Source organism: Crocuta crocuta, unplaced genomic scaffold (genome assembly GCF_008692635.1).
Source record: "Crocuta crocuta isolate KB4526 unplaced genomic scaffold, BGI_CrCroc_1.0 scaffold31, whole genome shotgun sequence".
In the NCBI taxonomy this organism is placed as follows: domain Eukaryota; kingdom Metazoa; phylum Chordata; class Mammalia; order Carnivora; family Hyaenidae; genus Crocuta; species Crocuta crocuta.
Window position 1 is genome coordinate 14,869,755 of NW_027528362.1, and position 16,477 is coordinate 14,886,231.

Consider the following 16,477-nt stretch of genomic DNA (forward strand, 5'->3'; position numbering starts at 1 on the left):
CTGGCGGTCCGGCTCCTGCCCCCGGAGGCTCCAGGAGGCCCGAAGGCCTCTGGACGTGTCGTCGCCGGGGCTGGGGCGACCGACGCCCGTGTGTGTTATGGGCGGGTGCTTCGAATACGTTTGCAACTCTGTTTCTGCTTCCGGCTTGTGGGACTTGGGCTCTTATGGTGACGTCACTTTCCCGCTCAAACCCGGGTACTTATTCGAGATCTTGCTTTTCAGGGTGCTATGGTAGAGAAGAAGATTCTAGCAAAGGTACACAGCAGGTTTATAGTCTCTCTGGCCTATGCGTTTGAAACCAAAACTGACCTCTGTCTGGTGATGACTATCATGAATGGAGGCGACATAAGGTAAGCAGGGAGCAAGTTGGAGCAGGGTCTCTGGGGCCCCGTGGGGCTGCCCCCCATCAACACGCTCCTCTCTGCCCCCTGGTTGCTGAATCTCCACGTGATGTGTCCTCAGCACCACGTGAAATGCGGGGCCGTGGGGAGGTGGCCCACAGCTCTCTGGTCGCTGGTGGACGAGGGTTTGTGTGGCTGCGGGCTGGAGGCACAGGGGCCGTGGGTCAAGCGCCATTTGGGTTGGACCGATGAGCAAAGGGTGGGCCAGGGCCCTGCTCTTGGGGATCACGGCAGAGCCGGAAACGACGTGGCCACCTTCGGGACCGTGGCTTTGCTGTCCGTGTATCCAGTGCCTGGGTTTGCCGGAGGCCTGAGAGCCCGACTGTGGGCTCCCGCGGGAAGTCGGACCACAGGCTCTCGGCGCAGAAAGACCCAGTGCAAGTCGAGCAACCTGCCTGCCCTTGCCTCAGTGTGCTGGTCTGTGAAATGGGGATGAAGAATAATACTAGTATTCTCAGGGCGTTGTGGGGAGTAAGTTACCACATAGCAGGCACCCGGAGGAGTGTCGCGTGGCACACAAACCGGGCCGTCGCTGTTGGTGTCACTTGCAAGCCCTCTGCCTCCGTTCCTCCTGCGGGTCCATCTCCAGCGAAGCTCTGTCAGGTGTCTGTTGGCCCCATTTTCCAGGTGGGGATTCTGAGGCCTTGAGTAAGGAGCCCATGTGAGGCCACACGGAAGAGGAAGTACAGACAACATGACTTAAAGAGAGCAGAGATGATCATGACGCTGCTGTACCGTATCGTACCACATGACACGTCACTCTGCACGGTTGTGCTGCACCACACGCCCCACGCTGCCCTGTGCCACACCCTACTGCGCCACGTGACACTACACTGTCGTATCCGGCGCCCTGCTACAGCACGCTGCAGCACACTACAGGACGTTACAGCACGCTACAGCACACTACACTACAGCATGCTACAGCACGATACAGCATGCTACAGGACGTTACAGCACACTACACTACAGTACACTACAGCACACTACAGCATACTACACTACAGCACACTACAGCACACTACAGCACACTGCAGCACACTACAGCACGCTACAGGACGTTACAGCACGCTACAGCATGCTATAGGACGTTACAGCACGCTACAGCATACTACACTACAGCACACTACAGCACACTACAGCACGCTGCAGCACACTACACTACAGCACACGACAGCACATGACAGCACACTGCAGCACACTACAGCACACTACAGGACGTTACAGCACACTGCAGCACACGGCAGCACGCTGCAGCACGCTACAGGACGTTATAGCACACTACAGCACACTATACTACAGCATGTTACAGCACGATACAGCATGCTACAGGACGTTACAGCACACAACAGCACACTACACTACAGCACACTACAGCACACTACAGCACGCTGCAGCACGCTACAGGACGTTACAGCACACTACAGCACACTACACTACAGCACACTACAGCACACTGCGCACACTACACTACAGCACACTACAGCACACTGCAGCACACTACACTACAGCACACTGCAGCACATGACAGCACACTACAGCACACAACAGCACACTGCAGCACACTACACTACAGCACACTATAGCACGCTACAGGATGTTACAGCACACTACAGCACACTGCGCACACTACACTACAGCACACTGCAGCACACTACAGCACACGACAGCACACTACAGCACACTGCAGCACACTACACTACAGCACACGACAGCACACGGCAGCACACTACTCTATAGCACACTACAGCACACTGCAGCACACGACAGCATGCTACAGCACACTGCAGCACACGACAGCACACAATAGCACACTACAGCACACGACAGCACGCTACAGTACACTACACTACAGCACACTTCAGCACACGACAGCACGCTACAGTACACTACACTACAGCACACTGCAGCACACTACAGCACACGACAGCACGCTACAGTACACTACACGACAGCATGCTACAGCACACTGCAGCACACGACAGCACACAATAGCACACTACAGCACACGACAGCACGCTACAGTACACTACACTACAGCACACTTCAGCACACGACAGCACGCTACAGTACACTACACTACAGCACACTGCAGCACACTACAGCACACGACAGCACGCTACAGTACACTACACGACAGCACACTACAGCACACGACAGCACGCTACAGCACACTATACTACAGCACACTGCAGCACACGACAGCACGCTACAGCACACGGCAGCACACAGCAGCACACTCTCGTAGACTTTGCCATGCGGCTCTCCACTACTGCACTGCACTGCACTGCACCACTCTGTGCTGCTTCACACCACACCATACTGCACCACACAATAGTCTACCTCACCACACTACACTGTAGCACACTGCAGCATACTACACTAGACCACAGTATACTATACTGCACCGCATCGTGTTATGCTCTACTACACTACCCAATGCTATGTGACACTGTACCACACTGTCCTAAACTACACAACTCCACACTAGGCTTAACTACACTGGACTAGACTACAGCGTGTTACACTACACCGTACTACACTGTCCAACACTGCACAATAGTATAATACATACTGTACCATTCTATACGACACTACACTAGACCACACTACAGTGCTGTGCGCGGTGTACTCTGCTCCACTGTGCGATACATGACTATACTATATGACACTGCAGTATATTGTACTATAACATACTATACTCTGCTACATCATACTGCCCCATCCTGTACTGCACCATACTATACCAGCCCACACTGTACTGCCTTGTACTATACTATGTCATTCTCTACTATACTACTTTATAGCACACTGTGCCGCGCCACGCCATGCCACACCGTACAACACTGCTCTGTATTACACTACACCACATCACACCACACCGCGGTGCACTACGCTACACTATCCTACCTTACGCCTTATTACACTATGTTGCTCTCTACACCATCGCATAATACACTGTACGATGCCACCCTACACTACACCGTACTACCCTGCACACCCCACGCTACACTGTGCCACCCCGCATGACGCCACACCGCACTGCACTGCATCATACGACGCTGCACTGACTGTAGTGCGCTACACTCTGTTATGAAGTAAATGTAATAAAAGCCACTTATTTTGTTACCCCGGCTTTCTCAAGGTCTGGCTTATGTGAGGTTCCCCGTCTTGCTCCCTTGGCCCGCCTCTCCCTGGTTGCTCTCTGGTATAGATGGTTTGTTTCCCTTTATCGTGAGCTCACTAGGTCTTGCTTCCGTGCAGAACGTGATAGTGGAAAGATGGGGAGGGGGGAGGCTGGACGGAAACGGCGCTGCAGGCCCACCCGGGAGTCTGCGTGTGTGGACTTGGCGAGATAGCCGAGGCGCTTACCTGGACGCTATATCGACTGCTTAAACTGAGTGACTCCGGTGGCTTGCGTGGGCTTCCTTCACCGCCCTCTGCCCGTCCTCCCTGGGCTGGCGCTGGCGAGATGGCTTTGGGGAGCATTTCCAGCTTTGCAGGCCAGCGTGGGGGAGGCGGGAGAGCAGTGCACTCTGCCCGTCTCCTGGGTGGTCGTGGTAGGGTCTGTGGGGGCGTGACCACCAGCCGCTGGGGGCTCCTGGCGCCGCGGCAGGCTCTTCGGGCTGACGCCGAGGCCCCCCAGGGCCCAGACGCTTTGCTGACACAAAACGGGACTTTGAGGCTCTCACTGTTTCCTGAGATTTCACTTTCCATGGAAACTGGGGGCCCGTTGTTGTGCCGGAGCAGCATGGGCCTCTGCGTGCTCTGCCCCCAGATACCACATCTACAACGTGAACGAGGAGAACCCCGGCTTCCAGGAGCCACGTGCTGTCTTCTACACGGCGCAGATCATCAGCGGCCTGGAGCACCTGCACCAGAGAGCCATTGTCTATCGCGACCTCAAGCCTGAGAACGTGCTCCTGGATGACGACGGTGAGGGGGCCTCCCTCCCCGCCTGGCCTTCCCCTTCCCAGTACCCCCTCCCAGGGTCCCCCTCCCGGCCTCCCCTCCCGGCCTCCCCTCCCGGCCTCCCCTCTGTGGCCCGACAGGTCACCCGTAGGGAGATAGGCCAGTTTTGATAAGTGTTTGTTGTAGCTTTAAACAGCATCAAAAGACATCTTAAGTTTGTTGTTCATTTCATACATTTTGCACAATTGTCTCCAAATTTTTTGATGGATTGAGTTGAAATCCGGGGGATAATCAGGCCCCAAGCGTCACGGGGAGTTAACTCCACATGACTCTAGTCGTGGAACGATTGGCAAAGAGTTAATATTTCATTACTGATTATAAACCCTCAGGCTGTCACTCTTCCTGCCTTTTATGGAACTCTTGTCAGAAGGTGACGCGGAGATCTAGGTTTCCTCTGTGTCCCTTAGACAGCCTCCCTTTGTGTCCCCAAGTCACGCAAACGTAGTGATCTCCAGACAGGGCTTCGGGGGACCGTGTCCCCAGGCACAGCCGCAGGTCTGCTGGGGGCCCTGGGGGGGGGGCTTGTGCTGTGAGCGCGTGCCCGTGGGCGCACGTGTGCCCTTGCATACGTGTGCACACGTGGGCAGAGGCTGCCCTTGGCTCCTGCGGGCGCCTTTGTTCTGTAGAGCTGCGTGTGACCTCCGTCCGTGTTTGCTTTCAGGCAATATCCGCATTTCTGACCTTGGGCTGGCCGTGGAGCTGAAGGACGGGCAGACCAAGACCAAGGGCTATGCAGGAACCCCAGGTGAGCACCCCAGAGCGAGGGTGGGTCCGTGGGGGCCCCATCTGTCAGGGCGAGGAGCAAACCTTTGGGACCCGCCAGCTGCACCCACCGCAGGGACGACCCCTCCCGCCTGCTGCTTCTGACGCGTCACGCCCTCTGAGATAGAAGCTTCCGCCTTCAGTGGCTTTCTGGACATCAGCAGAATGTGTTTGTCGGGAGGGGAGCCCGACAATGTCGGCTGGAGCCCTGATGGCCTCTGCACAGTGAATCACTGGCTGTGCCCCCACCAAGGTGGGCAGCCTGGGAAAGCCACGAGGGGTACCCAGCCCTCGCCTCAGTGTGTCCAGGGCCTTCTCTGTCCACGGGAGTCCAGGGTAGGGTGTGAGGCAGGTGGGGCGGCCTCACAGGGGAGGGGGCCGCCCACATCCTGTGTGTGTGTGTGTGTGTGTGCGTGCGCGCGTGCATACACACGTCTGTGTTTACATTTGTGTGAGTGTGTGCATTGTGCATGTGTTATGTGTACACGCACATGTGTCTCTGCAGGTGTATGAGTGTGCTTGTGCATATGTGTGCATGTGTATGAGTGAGTGTGCATGTGTGCACGTGTGTCTGCATCTCTATGTGTGTGCACGTGTGCACATGTGTATATGCGTGCATGTGTATATACATGTGTGTACACATGTGTATGTGCATGCGTGTGCATGAGTGTGTGCGGGTGTGTATATGGGTGCATGTGTACGAAGTGTGTGCATGTGCACGCGTGTATATGGGTGCATGTGTGTGAGGTCTATGCACGTGCACACGTGTATATGGGCACATGCGTGTGAGTGTGTGTGCATGTGTGTGCGTGTGTATATGCGTGCATGTACAAACATGTTCTGCTGCCCCCCATCTCCCCTCACCCCGGGCCCGCAGAGAACACAGGAGACCCTGGGAGCAGGGGCGGGATGGGCACAGCACAGCAGCCCAGGCAGCAGGAGGGGCTCAGGCCCACAGGCTGTGGGCACCTGAGGGTCGGTCCCCCTGCCCCCCACCCCCCCATGTTCCGGAAGGTCCAGGGACTCTCAGTAGATCCTCTCCTGGGTTGACCTGGCTTTGGGGAGGAAACGCTGCCAAGGTGGGGGTGTCCTCATGGGTGGCTTTGTTCAGGGGAGGGTCCTGTCTTGAGTTTCCCACATCCTTGGTCAGAATCTGTGAAGTTCCAGCCCTGAGTGTGAGCGCGTGAGTGGAAACACGTATTTCGAGGCGATTCAAACCATGAGGCGGAAGCTGTGGAGAATGAGGCGCCACGGCTGCCTTCCGAGCGGTCTGACTGCAGGGCGTCCGCGGGCCCTGCCGGTGCCGAGTGTGAGGGCCCCGCCGGCCGCTCGTGGCTGCTGCCTTTCCCTGGGCAGCGTCCTGGCTTCCGCGCCTTTGGGCCGGGGCAGGGTGGGGCCTGCAGAGGCCGGGCCGAGGCTACCCAGGCACCTGTGCCCAGGTGCGGTGACACCTGCCGCCGCCTTCTCCCCTACCCCTCTGCACCCTGCCTGCCGTGGCCGCGGGCAGCAGGCTGTCAGCCCTGCGCAGGAGGGATGTGAGCGTGCCCTCTGACCCCACGGACGCGGGGCTGGGTCAACGCAGAAGAATTAGTAACTAGACGGAGGAGTGTTCGCTCACTCATTCACTCACCCGGTCATTCATTCATGCATCTGCTCACTCACTCATTCACCCGCTCACTCATTCATTCACCCGCTCACTCACCACTGCTCACTCATTCACTCACCCGGTCATTCATTCATGCATCTGCTCACTCACTCATTCACCCGCTCACCACTGCTCACTCATTCACTCACCCGGTCATTCATTCATGAATCTGCTCATTCATTCACCCGCTCACTCACCACCTGCTCACTCATTCATTCACCCGCTCACTCACCACCTGCTCTCTCATTCATTCACCTGCTCACTAGCCACCCGCTCACTCATTCATTCACCTGCTCACTCACTCATTCACCCGCTCGCTCATTCATTCACCCGCTCACTCATTCACTCACACACTCAGTCATTCACCCAGTCACTCAGTCACTGAGTCATACACTCATTCATTTGCTCACTCATTCACCTACTCACTCCTTTATTCATTCACTCACTCATCCACTCAGCCATTCACTCACTCACCTACTCATTCATTCACAAACATTTGCTCACTCATTCATTCATTCATCTGCTCATTCAGTCACATACCCATTCACCCATTCACTCATTCACTCACCTGCTCTCATTCCTTCACCTGCTCACTCATTCCTTCACTTACTCATTCATGCTCCCGCTCATTCACTCATTCATTCACTCACACACTTGCTCAGTTATTCTTTCATCTGCTCACTCTGCTCACTCACTCATTCATTGCCTCAGTCATCCAGTCACTCACTGTGCATTCAGGTGACAAATGTTTACTGGTGCTTTCTCCTCCTGGAGATACAAAACAATGTGTCACCCAGACCAGGTTGGGACATAGACCAGAGCCACCACTGGGGTGTTTTGCAGAAACTGATCCCCTCCCTGCGGCCTGGCTTTCTCCCAGACAGTGTTTCAACCTCNCTCATTCACTCACCTGCTCTCATTCCTTCACCTGCTCCCTCATTCCTTCACTTACTCATTCATGCTCCCGCTCATTCACTCACTCACACACTTGCTCAGTTATTCTTTCATGTGCTCACTCTGCTCACTCACTCATTCATTGCCTCAGTCATCCAGTCACTCGCTGTGCATTCAGGTGACAAATGTTTACTGGTGCTTTCTCCTCCTGGAGATACAAAACAATGTGTCACCCAGACCAGGTTGGGACATAGACCAGAGCCACCACTGGGGTGTTTTGCAGAAACTGATCCCCTCCCTGCGGCCTGGCTTTCTCCCAGACAGTGTTTCAACCTCGAAGTTCTGGCCAGTGAAACCCATCTTTTTCATACCATCTGAGCAGTCTGGATGGTGGTGCAGTTTCTGAAAAGCAGGACCTAAAAAGGCAGAAGGGGTGGGCCTACGGGACTGGACTCCTGTGACCTGTCTGGGACAAGTGAGTCGGTGGTCACACCGGCTTGGCCGCCTTTGCTGAGCACACCGCCTCTTGGACCCTGGCCGTGAACATGGTATATGGAGGGCCAGGAGGGACAGGAAGTCAACAGACACACTAGCTTTCCTTCCCTTGGAATGTGTGTGGCCGTCAGGCACAGAAGCCATCTGCACCCACCCCAGAGCACCGACCCCTGGTCCCAAGGGAGTGGCCATGGGTCCCAGAAACTGGCCCATCCACCCTTCCCATGTGCTGGCTGGCTTCCGTACGGTGGCAGTTAGGGAGTAGAACCCCAGAGCTTGCTTTCAGGCTCATGGACCTTCACAGTGTGGGGCTCCCCAGCTCCCCAAACGTGGCTGACCTGGTGTGGGAACAGATGGGGCAGTGGTGGGCATCTGGATGGCTCTTTGGAATATCTGGCCTCCAATCTGTCCTTCTGTGCCCTTTTCAGAAGCAACTGGTAGTGCCTGTCTCTGACCACACACACCCATGACCCCACACATGAGGTCACACTCATGCCTAAGTGGCAAGCAAGGACCGTCACTCTGTGTGTGTGGTTCTGAGGGGCCATCTGTGTGTGTGTGTGTTTCTGAGGGACCGTCACTCTGTGTGTATGGTTCTGAGGGGCCATCTCTGTGTGTGTGTGGTTCTGAGGGACCATCACTCTGTGTGTGTGGTTCTCAGGGACTGTCTCTGTGTGTGTGTGTGTGGTTCTGAGGGACCATCACTCTGTGTGTGTGGTTCTCAGGGACCGTCTCTGTGTGGTTCTCAGGGACCATCACTCTGTGTGTGTGGTTCTCAGGGACTGTCTCTGTGTGTGTGTGGTTCTCAGGGACCGTCACTCTGTGTGTGTGGTTCTCAGGGACCGTCACTCTGTCTGCTTACTGTGGCGTGCCACCAGGGAGACAGGCATCACGGCACAAGTGATGTGGACGGCAGTGGTTCTCAAGCAGGGGCAGTTCTGCCTGGAGGGGACACTGTGTGCTGTCGGGAGTGTTTGGGTTGTGACACCCGAGGCCTTAACTCCTGGCCACGGGCCGGGGACACTGTCCACACTGTGGCACTCGGGCAGCCCCAGCACGGAAGGTCGTGCATGTGGGTCGTCGGCCCCTCCCACTGGGCTGGGTGAGTGACGGCCACCATGTGCCGCGTCCGAGCCTGCGCTGTTACCTGGCAGGTTTCATGGCCCCCGAGCTGTTGCGGGGTGAGGAATACGGCTTCTCTGTGGACTACTTTGCCCTGGGGGTGACGCTGTATGAGATGATCGCGGCCAGAGGACCCTTCCGCGCCCGAGGAGAGAAGGTAGGAGGTCACTCCACCCCCCGCGGTGGCCCCGCTTGTTATGGGGGGCTGTTCACATGTTCTCACGGGCAGGAGAGGGGACACGGTGGCCCCGTCTCATGGCGCTCCCCACACTGAGCTGTGTGTCAGGACCAGCCATGCTGGGCGCCCCAAGCCAACCCCACGATCAACGCTCAGCCCATCTGGGGCCCAGCCGGTCTAAGGGGGATGGGGTGCGGCCTCGCCCCCTCCTGCTTCCCCCGCAGAGCAGCGAGCTCGCTGTCACCCGCTCCAGCATGGCAGCCTTTCTGAAGAGAGGGCAGCGGGTCTCACGCCTCTGTGCCCTGACCCCTGGGGCACGTCCCCTCCTGCACCGTCTGCCCCAGAGGCTGCAGGTGCTGTTACCTCGGAATCGCCCGGGGTCCCGCTCCGACCACCACGGTGGAGCAGACGCCAGGTAAAGCGAGTCAGACGAACGTTCTGGTGTCCCAGTGACCATAAAGGTCACATGTCCACATGCCACAGCCTTCTGAGTGTGCAGTGGCCTCGGTCCCGAACAGCCTGTGTACCTTAATGAACAAACACAGCTGGGTTCCCAGCGAGTTGTGATCGCTGATCACCATAACAAATAAAACAACAATGAAGACGTTTGAAATTCTGTGAGACACATGGGCAGCCCACGCTGTTGGGAAAGGGGTGCCAGCAAGTCTGCTGCCGTTTGTAAAGACCGCAGCATCGCCACCAACGGTATCTGGGGCCTCGTCGCCCGCTCGAAGCCCAGCGGAGGCGCCAGGAGCCGGGGCTGAGGAGGCCGGAGGGCAGGAGGCATCTGCAGGGCCTGTGGGAGCAGCATCTTTAGCCGGCCCGAGGTCACGCCCCTCACTTCTTCTGCCCGGGTCCCCGAGTGTGTCCGTCCCCAGGCCTGCCCTGGCCCTGACACACCCAGGCTTCTGGGAGCAGAGAGCACTCATGTGGCTACACGCCAGCCGCTCTGCGTCTCTGCTCGGCCGCCCTCATCGCTATGACGCGTTTTCTCTCCTGACTTCCAACCACTCGCAAGAACAAGACGAGGCTAGCGGTGCGGAGCCCACACGCAGCGAGAGGCCCAGCCCAGAGCTCCCACCGACCCCACGGCCCCGACCAGAAGCGCTGCTTTCTGCGTGCGCGAGCCTGACCCGTCAGGCACAAGGTGTGCAGCGGGCCCGCGGCGGCCCACGGCCTGCCCCACGGCCTGCGGCCCGCCGGGCGTCAGACCCGTGATGGCAGATGAGTGACTCTGGGTGCGCCTGTCTCTATGCCACGTTAGGAAGGCAAACCTAGCCTGTGGTGAGAGTACACGGCCGGGGTTTGCCGAGCTGGGGGGCAGACGGGCTGCAAAGGCCACAGGGCACATTTGGGGTCTTTGTGGGGCTCCCTGGTCACTGGGAACAGGGTCCTGTGGTATAGGAACTGTACTCCATAAAGTGGATTCAAGCTTGCCCTCAGTTTCTACCCAGTCAGGAGGTCTCTGCCAGCTCAGTCTACAAGGTTGGCTCTTTTTCTCCTACATTTCTCGCTTTCTCCAGTGGCTGAGGAATGGGTACATAGATGCACCGAGGCACCAGCCAGAGTGCCCCAACCTTGCCCAGCACCGCTGGGGTGCCCGGGGGCCTCACATTCAGGGCCCGCCATCACCTCGGGCCGGCATCTTCCTGGGAGATGGCTGGCACCGACCTGCACGGGCTCAGCAGGCGTGACGTGACGCGGCGTGTCCCGTGTGCAGGTGGAGAACAAGGAGCTCAAGCAGAGGGTCCTCTCCGAGCCTGTCAAGTACTCGGACAAGTTCAGCCAGGCCAGCAAGGACTTCTGCGAGGCGCTGCTGGAGAAGGACCCCGAGAAGCGCCTGGGGTTCAGAGACGGGACGAGTGACGGGCTCCGCGCCAACCCCCTCTTTAAGGACATTAACTGGAGACAGCTCGAGGCCGGTACCGTCTGCTCACCTTTGGATCTGGGGGTCCCGGGGGGGCAGGCCCATCGGGAGGTCCCTGCTTGCCCTGCCTGGTCCCTTGGCGCCTCTTGAGCGGTGACATCAGCAGAGATGCCCTGTGGCCTTCTGTCACCAACCAACCACCATCCCCACTTCTCTGTCACCCGCGCCCCAGGCCTGGGTGTTCACACAAAAGTCTCTTGTGCTGGTAGTTGGGTGGGATGCTTGCGGGACGTGCTGCTCGCCCTTGAACTAAGGATCCAGACCTGTGCTGTGGATTTCCACACCCTGTGCTTTTAAGGAGCCCCGGTCCACGACAGGGCAGGATCCCCATGCTCTTGGGAGAAGCTCGTTCCCTCAGTCTGTGTTGTCAGGTGTCACTTGTGGGGCACAGGTGTGTGTGTGCAGACGCGGCCTGTCCCCGAGCCTGCGGTAGGGTGTGTGAGCCCGTCACCCCGCACAGGAGCCCTGAGCGTCAGATGACCACAGGGAGGAGGCTCTGTGGCGGGGCAGGGGTGCGGGGCAGGGAAGATGGGGGCCAGGGGAGCTGGGGCCTGGGGAGTCCTGAGGCCACTCCACTGGTCTGGCAGGAGGCCCGGCCCGGGGGCTGCACTGAAGGGAAGGGCGGGTGGTGGGGCCACGGGGGTCACGTGGCTGGCACTGTATATTGGTGACTGAAGGACCTCGGCTCCCGAGCAGGCTGGGAGGCAAGCCGGCTTTGGAAAGAAGATGAGTTCAGTCCTGACCGTGCTGGGTTCGAGGGGTCGCTCCTGCAGACAAGGAAGCCCCCGGGAGGCTGGCCTGGGGACACGGGCCAGAGCACGCTGTCCTTTGCTGTGGGTGCCCGGGAGGCACGTCCTGCCTGGACGCTAAGACCCTCACGCCCGCTCAGCGTGAAACCCAGAAACCCATCCAGACACCCCGGGAAGGGCAGCCCTGCTCGCTGAGCACACGGCCGCTTCCCCCTGCACATGGCATTTCCCACCCTTGTTTCCTGTCTCCTCACAGGGATGCTGACACCCCCCTTCATCCCAGACTCCAGGACAGTCTATGCCAAGAACATCCAGGACGTGGGCGCCTTCTCCACGGTCAAGGGCGTGGTGTTCGACAAAACAGATACTGAGTTCTTCCAGGAATTCGCCACCGGCAACTGCTCCATTCCCTGGCAGGAGGAGATGATCGAGACGGGCGTGTTCGCGGAGCTGAACGTCTGGCGCTCGGATGGGCAGATGCCTGACGACATGAAGGGGGTCGCTGTGGAGGAGGCGGCCCCTGCGTCCAAGTCGGGGATGTGTCTCGTCTCCTAGGTGTGCAGGAAGAGGATCTGCAGCCCGCAGGGGCGAGAAGGCCTCTGAGCCGCCCAAGAAAGCAAGGAGCGGCCAGACACCCCAGCCCGGCTCCCGAGCCCGGCCGGTAAATAGTCCGCTTCCTCTGACCCGTTTCACTCCGACACAGCGCTGGTTCCCAGACGGAGCGGAACCTGGGGGCTCCTGTGGACGTCCCAGCCGTCAGCCCTGGCTGCCGTCCAGGCAAAGTGCTGCTCAGACCGCACGCAGGAGGCATGTTTCCTGCACCTTCCCCTCACTGGCTCAGGGGTTGGCAGAGCACGGCCCGCGGGCTCACGGGCACCAGCGGAGAGGCCGGGGGGCCCCCCTTCCCGCCCAGCCTCTGCCCCCGCCCCCCGCTGCTGCCAGGGCCTGAGCTGCTGCTCACCCACCACCTGCGTGTTGCAGATGCTGACGTCTGCCAGGTGCTGGGGGCGCCGTCTCCCCAGGGTTGCGTCGCCGGGGCTGGGGCCCAGTGTCCCGGAGGAGGGAGGACACGGGGCCCTGGGGGCAGCCTCCCGCTTGGCTTCTCTTTGTTCTGAGCACATCTCCAGCCGACGGCGCCTGGGCCGACAGGTGTGTGGGGCTTTTCCTTCTCCGGCCCAAGCACCTGTCACCACCTGACTCCACCTCCTGACAGAGCCCTTTCCCGGCTCTCGTCCTGGACAAGCTTGGCACGGGCTGGTCTTGCCACATAGGGTCTGTTGGCTGGTGGCTAGGGACAGGCCCTCTCGGAATCCCCAGAGGCAACAGCACTGGCGTTTCGGGGTCCCGACCCTTACGAGTGCAAACATGTCCTCCTGGCCCACGGCCGCCTTCACTATCTCCCCGTTTCCAGCTTCAGCTGTGACCCCAAGGGTCCCCGCGTGCGTCCTACCCTCCAGACGACGTTCACTCCTAGGCTAGGATTTGGTGGCCGTGGCCTTGGAACCTGAGACGGCCGTAGAGCTCAGGAGGGGGTAAGCTTCCGGGGAGGAGCGGAGACTTAGGGCCTGGAGTTTCCAGAAGGGTCTACCTTTCCTTAGGAAAGAACTCCCGAGTCCCTGCAACTCATGCACTGTGTCACGTGCTGGTCCATGCAGAGAGCCACGTACATGGCTGTGAGATGCTGGATTGCGTGTGGGGTCACATGGGAAGGCCCCCCCGGGAGTGTCAGAAGATGCCACCGCATTTACCAATCAAGTGGGGCTGACATTCGGCCCTTCCACGGGTTGCAGAAGGGCTCCTACCTAGTTTTAGCACATGTGCTGGGGTCACTGCCTCCTTTCCCAGCTGCCTCATGAGAGTCCCCCCCAAGTCTTGGGGTGCGTCTGTCCTCAGACTGCCAGCACCGAGTGTTCGGGGCACCCCCACCCTCAGACTGCCAGCACCGAGTGTTCGGGGCACCCCCACCCTCAGACTGCCAGCACCGAGTGTTGGGGGGCCGTTGGCCACAGAAGTCCGTGTGCGCTCTGCTCCCCTCCACCCTCAGGGGACCGGGGGGTCCCGCAGTCAACAGCTCTGGAGGGCCGCTGCTCTGGCCCTGCCTGCCTGGCGCAGGGCCGTGCCGCGTGTGGCGGTGCGGAGGCCAGCCAGGTGGCGGGGAACATCCAGCCTGTGCTTCAGAGGACCGTATGCACACGAAGCCTCTGCCTTTGAGCATCCTTGGACCAGAAAGATCCTTCTCTCTGGGCTGTGCGCGTGGCCTGCCAGAGACAAAAAATGTTCTGGAAGGGCCCAGAGAGGCGCCCAGCGCTTTCTGGCCTGTGGCCTGGAGCATCTCTGCAGGCACCCAGGACCAGGGACATGGGGCTGTCGTAGGCGAATCACGGCACCCTCCCCCCGTCTGGCTCTGTTGTCCAGGACAGCGCACGTTGATTCGGTAACGGCCCCACGCAGCCCCTCACCGCACTGCGCTGAAACCAGGGCCTGTTCCGGCTTTTATAAACCCAACAATGTGCTCCAGGCTCTCACGGCCCTGAGCACAGTGGTCGCAGCAGCTGTGTGGACAGAGGCCTGAAGCCCCTCAGCGTTCGCCGGGGGGCCCATTTGCCTGCGTCTGACGACCAGATGGTCAGATAAAGCACAGGACAGCGATGCATTTGAATTTCAGATGAGCAGCAGATACTGTTTTTAGCGCATGTCCCCAAACGCGTCAGTGTATGCTGGGTGTGGCGTGCCTGTTGCTGATTACGTGCGTCACGCATAACAAGTACTTACTCCACTGAACCAGCCNAGGGGATCTCTGCTGGGGGTGGTCTTCCAGGCCCGGCCCCCCGACCTGGCACACTCCCAGGGGTCTGGCCATCCCCCACACACAAGGTCCTCCCCCCAGCTCCGGCCTGGACCGCGGGCTGGCCCGGACACAGCAGCAGCCCATCCGCTCAGCCGCAGGGGCCGGTGGGGATCTGGTTAGCCTGCAGGCGGGGCTCTGGCTCAGGGGCTGCCCTCACTAGGCCAACGGGGGCCCCTGCAGAGCAGCCTTCATCGCTGCTCCTACTGTCCCTCAGACACCGGCCTCGACCTCCTGGAAGGTGCCGGGCCTCAGGCACTTGGGCATCTACTGCCATGGCCACAGCCTGGCCAGACCTGCCGTCTTGGGGTGAGGATGGCACCCAGGGGTTTCTCCCCAGGACAGGAGGAGGCCAGGCAGCAGAGGGGCCCTGGGGGCACTGGGATCAGAACGACTCAGTGTGACTTTTTGTTTGTTAAAAAAAATGAAGTTTCAGGGTGTCTGGGTGGCTTAGTCAGCTAAGCGTCCGACTTTGGCTCAGGTCATGATCTCACGGTTTGTGGGTTCGAGCCCCGTGTTGGGTTCTGTGCTGGCAGCTCAGAGCCTGGAGCTGCTTCAGATTCTGTCTCCCTCTCTGCCCTTCTCCCACTCCCGCTCTGTCTCTTTCTCTCAAAAATAAATAAAAAATTTAAAAACAATAAAAATTGCTTGTGGTGCCCCTACTGGTGAGACTGAGAATTGCAGAGCACGTGGAGGGGCACACCTCCACCTGGTCCCCCACCCTGGGGACTGGTGTGGTTTTGCTCTGCTACTCACAGTAGAGTTTTGTATAACTGTAGCTCCCCCTGTCCCAAACCTGCACCACACGCTTGTTTGAGGCACCACTTAAGTGAGTGGCATTGTGGCTACCTTGGGCAGAGGCCCCCAGGCAGGCCCTGGGGTTTAAGGAGGTGGCCTAGACGCCGTGCGGCTGGTGCTGAGGGCCACGGTGGCTGGCAGAGACCAGGGCAGGGCGGGTCGCTCTGCATGGCCGGGAAGTGCACGTGCTGAGTACTGGGTCAGACGCTGCAGAGAAGCCCGGAGGCATCTTTTTCCCGTCTGTGCTCTACTCTCCAACCCTGGGTCGTGCGTGCGTGGCCCCAGGGACAGACCTGTCCCACGGCCCTCTCATGTCCCACCGTGCCCACGTCTGTGTCAGGTGCTCGGGTGACGCCCATCCACCTGGGCTAACAAATACTTCCTCCACCGCCTTGGGTGGCCTGGCAGTCATTGTAAATTAGATTAAACCCGGGGCGCCTGGGTGGCTTAGTCGGTTAAGCGTCTGACTTTCGCTTAGGTCACGATCTCGCGGTTCGTGGGTTCGGGCCCCGCGTCGGGCTCTGTGCTGACTGCCAGCTCAGAGCCTGGAGCCTGTCTGTGACTCCCTCTCTCTCTGACCCTCCCCTGCTCACGCTGTCTCTCTCTCTCTCCTAGAAATAAATAAAAATATTAAAAAAAAAGATTAAACCCTTTTCGTTTTTATTTTTTTAATGTTTTATTTATTTATTTAT

At 58.9% G+C, this 16,477-nt stretch overlaps 1 protein-coding gene across 1 annotated transcript in view; it reads left to right on the forward strand.

The window, feature by feature from the left end:
* The window catches only part of GRK1 (G protein-coupled receptor kinase 1), a 14,219-nt gene extending 1,514 nt beyond the window's left edge, over positions 1–12,705 (forward strand). Inside the window, exons 2-7 of the mRNA XM_077753997.1 lie at positions 223–350; positions 4,177–4,334; positions 5,032–5,115; positions 9,321–9,445; positions 11,187–11,388; positions 12,399–12,705. Of these exons, the coding sequence (XP_077610123.1) occupies positions 223–350; positions 4,177–4,334; positions 5,032–5,115; positions 9,321–9,445; positions 11,187–11,388; positions 12,399–12,697 (996 nt within the window). The 3' untranslated portion in view covers positions 12,698–12,705. The remainder of the gene's footprint in view (positions 1–222; positions 351–4,176; positions 4,335–5,031; positions 5,116–9,320; positions 9,446–11,186; positions 11,389–12,398) is intronic.
* The last annotated feature ends 3,772 nt before the right edge of the window (positions 12,706–16,477 follow it).